Source organism: Belonocnema kinseyi, chromosome 10 (assembly GCF_010883055.1).
Source record: "Belonocnema kinseyi isolate 2016_QV_RU_SX_M_011 chromosome 10, B_treatae_v1, whole genome shotgun sequence".
NCBI lineage: Eukaryota > Metazoa > Arthropoda > Insecta > Hymenoptera > Cynipidae > Belonocnema > Belonocnema kinseyi.
The window spans coordinates 9,475,326-9,480,036 of NC_046666.1; the positions used below are offsets into that span (position 1 = coordinate 9,475,326).

At 23.5% G+C, this 4,711-nt stretch overlaps 1 protein-coding gene across 1 annotated transcript in view; it reads left to right on the forward strand.

Annotated features, from left to right (window-relative positions):
* The window catches only part of LOC117181016 (trifunctional enzyme subunit beta, mitochondrial), a 42,004-nt gene that overhangs the window by 27,489 nt on the left and 9,804 nt on the right, over positions 1-4,711 (forward strand). Inside the window, exon 7 of the mRNA XM_033373584.1 lies at positions 549-854. Within this exon, the coding sequence (XP_033229475.1) occupies positions 549-854 (306 nt within the window). The remainder of the gene's footprint in view (positions 1-548; positions 855-4,711) is intronic.

Sequence of the window (4,711 nt, forward strand, 5' to 3'; positions counted from 1 at the left end):
ACCAAATAGTTGAATTTTGGAACAAAAAGATCAATTTGATACCAAAAACTACTAATTTTCACCAAAAACTTCAAGTTTCAAAGAAAAAAAAAGGATTTTCAAGTTTCAAAGAAAAAAGATTTATTTTCAACCAAATAATAAAATTTTCGGAAAAAGTGATTAAATTTTTACATAATTGTGATTTTTTACATGATTGATTAAGTTTTATCATCAACAGCGAAAGAAGAATTTTTAATATCAACTTTCAACCAAAAAAGATAAATTCCCAACAAAAAATGTAATTGGTGATATTTTAACCAAGAAAGATTTTAATTTAAATAAAAAAACAGTTGAATTCGACTGAACATAGGCGAATTTTTAACCAATTAGTTGAATTTTCTTCAAAAGAATTAAATTTTCAACAAAATAGTCCAAATTTTAACCAAACGAGATGAATTCTGAATGAAAAAAATAATAGTAGACACTTCAATTACAAAGATCTATGATTTCAGGGTAGATTTTTGTCCTGGAAATGAAGCGAATAGAAAGATTTATTTAAAAAATTTCAGGTATTGGACAAGGCAAACTTGAACTTGAAGGACATTGGAGTATGGGAAGTGCACGAGGCCTTCGCGGCCCAAATTCTAGCAAATTTGAAAGCCTTAGACTCTGATTTCTTCGCAAAAGAGTATTTGCACCGATCTGCGAAAGTAGGAGCTCCAGATCTTTCAAAGTGGAACAAATGGGGCGGTTCTCTCTCAATCGGACATCCGTTTGCTGCAACTGGAGTTCGTTTAGCCACGCATACTGCTAACCGAATGATCAAAGAGGATCAGCAATTTGGATTAATCGCTGCTTGTGCCGCTGGTGGACAGGTAGGTCCCCTTTTCAATTAAATATAATATTATTCCTTGGACTCAGCACACTATTGACACTATTTCACTTTTTTTTGTGAGCGAATACATTATTTTCCTACTATTTCGAGAAAAAAAATCACCAGGGTGGCTGCCAGACCGGGAAATGACATTGAATTTATTTTTTGACCAGAAATTTTACGAATTTGTAAAAGAAAAATCTGTCCAATGTTCTGCTTTAAAAATTTTCCGTTTTAGATTTTAATGTTTAAAAGAAATTTTAAATGCAGCCTTGAAGGCTTGAACATGTAAAAATTAAAAGCGTGTAAAGATGAAATTTTTTGATAACAAAAATTTGTTTTTTATTAACTGTAAATATAAATAAATTATTTTAAAAAACGATTCGAAATCCGTTTAAAATTAAGAATTTCCAGAACTATTTTTAACTTAAAAATAACCTCATAATAATGTATTTGTAATTAAAGGCTTTCATTCAATTTATAAAATTGTTTCAGCCTAAGATATTCAATTTTTAGTCCATTTAATTACAATTTTTTTAATTAAGAAAATGAATAATTATTTAATATTCAACAATATTCAACTATTCATTTAAGATGATTGAATTAAAACCAAAAATTTGTAACTCAATTGTTTGACATAAAAAGCTTTGAATCTTTAAAATTTCGAAATGCTTTTAAACTTTGAAAGTTATAATTTTGATTGTTTTTTTTTTTAAATGTTGGTAATTTTAAGAGGTATTTAGAAGTTTTGAAAAGATTAAAAATTAATTTAAAACTTGAAATGATTTCAAATCATTTTAACGAAGTCTTTACCCCCAAAATTCGCAGATTTCAAAAATAAAAATTTAGAAACTTTTTAAGAATTCTAAAAGGTTTTAGAAGAATAAAACCCAAAAAACGTATTTTTGTTGAAAAATTCATCTCTTGGGTAGATTTTTTGTTTAATTTGTCATTTTTACTTGAAAATTCTACAATTTGGTTGAAAACTTGTTTACTTTGTTGAAAAGTTGTCCTTTTGATGAATTCAACTATTTTTATTTAAAATTAAAACTTATTTTGGTTAAATTATTAACTATTACATTTTTCATTGAAAATCAATCTTTTTTGGTTAAAAATTAATCTTTTTTGATTAATTTAATTTGTTGAAAATTATTTTTGTTATTTAAGGATTGATTATTTTAGTCAAATTTTTATCTCTTTGGTGTTGAATTCATCTTTTTTGGTACAAAAAATCTTCTTGGTTGAAAATTCATGTTTTTGGTTAAAAATGAACTTTTTTTCAGGGTGGTCGTTTTAATCGAAGAAAAAAATTCCCGGTTTTTTCCCGGTTCGCAAACATTTTTCACGGCCAATGAAATTTAAAAAATAAAACTATATTCTAAACATTTTTCCATATAAAGTAATGAACAATAAAGAACATATTAAAGCATTCAAAGTGGAGCCTTTGAATTCCAAACTTTTAAAATTGAAGTTTGAAAGTTTTCAATTCAGAAAGAAGAGTTCAAAGATTTAGATTGAATTCCAAAAAGATAAATCCACGTTAACATTTTCAATAGTCTAAATTAAAGAATCAAGCAATTAACTTTAAAATTTTTCAAAATTATATTAAGTAATTTTAAGCTAGACATATTAAAAATTTAAAAATAATTTTTTTAACTTAACAGTTCCTAACTTAAAAGTTAAATTATTTTTATTTTAAATAGTCTAGGCATCCTTCAAAAGCTTAAAAGTTTTATTTCAAAATCTTAAAAAATCTAGAAGTTGTTTTAAATTTTACCAAATTTAAAATAATTTTCGAATTTTTTGTCAGAACTTTTAAATTTATTTCAAAATTGATTAAATTTTGTCTATAACTTTAAAAGAATCCTGCAAATTAAAAAGAAATTAAATTTGAATTTATAAATAACAATAGAACATTTATTATTTTTTAAAATATTAGAGAAATATTAAGAGATATTTAGAAGTTTTTAAAATATTCGAATTAAATTTAGAACTTGAAATAATTTGAAATACTTACAGCCGAATTTAAAATAAAATTGAGATTTTTATAAATTTCAAACAAAAAATTTAGAATTTTTTTAAGAATTGTGAAAGACTACAAAAGAATAAAAATTTTCTTAAGATTCTGAGGAAAATTGAAAATGATTTTTCACTTTAAAAAATTATTGTAACAGAAAGTTTAAGAAGATTTTAAGAGATTTCGAAAATTATCAAAGAAGAAGATGGAAGATTTTAATAATTTTTTTAATTTTGCAGGATTTTCGAAAATTTTAGGAAAAATTTCGATTAATTTTAAAATATATTTCGAAGTTCTGAAAAAAATGTTAACACACTTCGTTTAAATTGTTTGAAATAATTTCAAGTTTTTAATTAATTTGGAATCTTTTCAAAAATTCTACATATCTCTTAAAATTACTCAAATTTTTTCTACCAATAATAAGTGTTCAATTGTTAAAATCGTTAAAATTTAATAATTTCACTTATAAATTTAACACTTTTTAAATAGAATAATTAAAATGTTAACGATAAATCATGAAAATTTTTATTTAAAAATAAAATTATCGGATTAAATGATATATTAATTTCAATTCTTATTAGGACTTTCAGATTGAAACAGTTATACAATCTGGAAATTCTTAAATTTTGAACGGATCTAGAATCCATTCTAGAATCCATTTTAAAAAGAATTTACTTATTTATATTTACAGTTGATAAAATAAAAGTGTTTTCCATTAAAATTGTTTAACTTTAAATGTTTTTAATTTTTAATTGTTTAAAACCTCAAAACTGCACTTTAGTTATTTTAAAAACTGTTAAAATAAAAGTTGGGCAAAAATCTGCCCAAACTTCTAATTTTTTAAGCTTTTAAAACTGCATTTTAAAATTCTTTAAATAAAAATATATGCTTTTAAAAATTAAAAATCTAAAATGGAACATTTTTAAAGTGAAAGATTTTCGAATTAAGCATTCTAAACTAAATGATATTTTTTTTTTTTAATTCAAAGTTAACGGCATTGTTAAAAATTCATTTTTTGTTGATTAAGAAATCATTTTAGTTGAAAATTGAACTATTTTGTTAAAATTCTTTTTGCGATGAAAATTCTACTGTTTCAACAATGGGGTTTGAAAAATCAACTATTTTTTGAAAACCCGTTTTTTTTTATGAATTCAACTAGTTTTGGTTTAAAATAATACTATTTCTGGTTGAAAATTCAACAATTTGATCAAAAGTGAAACTATTTTGTTAAAAACAAATTTTTTTGTTTTAAGATGCATCTTTTTGTTGTAAAATTTTTCTTTTAACCTGCTTGTCGAAAATTCATACTTTCGGGTTGAAAATTTTACTTGTTTGTGAAGAATTTTGTTAAAAATTCAAGTATTTGCTTGAAAGTTGAACAACTTGTTAAAAATTCATTTTTTGATTGAACATTCATCATTTCAAGTTGAAGTTAATATTCGTGACTGCATACATTTTACCTAAAAGAATTTATTTTCCTATTTTCTCTCAAAAAAATTTTTCCTATTTTCTATAAAAATTTGTTTCCTATTTTTTTTTAGATAATTTTGATTTAGAACTACAGGACTGATTTATTTTTCGAGTTTAGTTACACATCCTTTTATTTCCTAATTAGCTTAAATTTCTGTTTATGATTCTTAAAAAATTAATGGTAACTGTTTTTAAAAAAAGGGAGGAGGAGGAGGAGGAGGAGGAGGGGAGAATTTGAGTGAATATTCTCGCTTTTAGACAACTTAAATAATTTTTCTATAATTCCTGAAAAACACTATCAGGAAAAAGCACTTGATAAATTTGTCTTTTTCATTTCTGATTTATTTTTCGAGTTTAGTTACACATCCTTT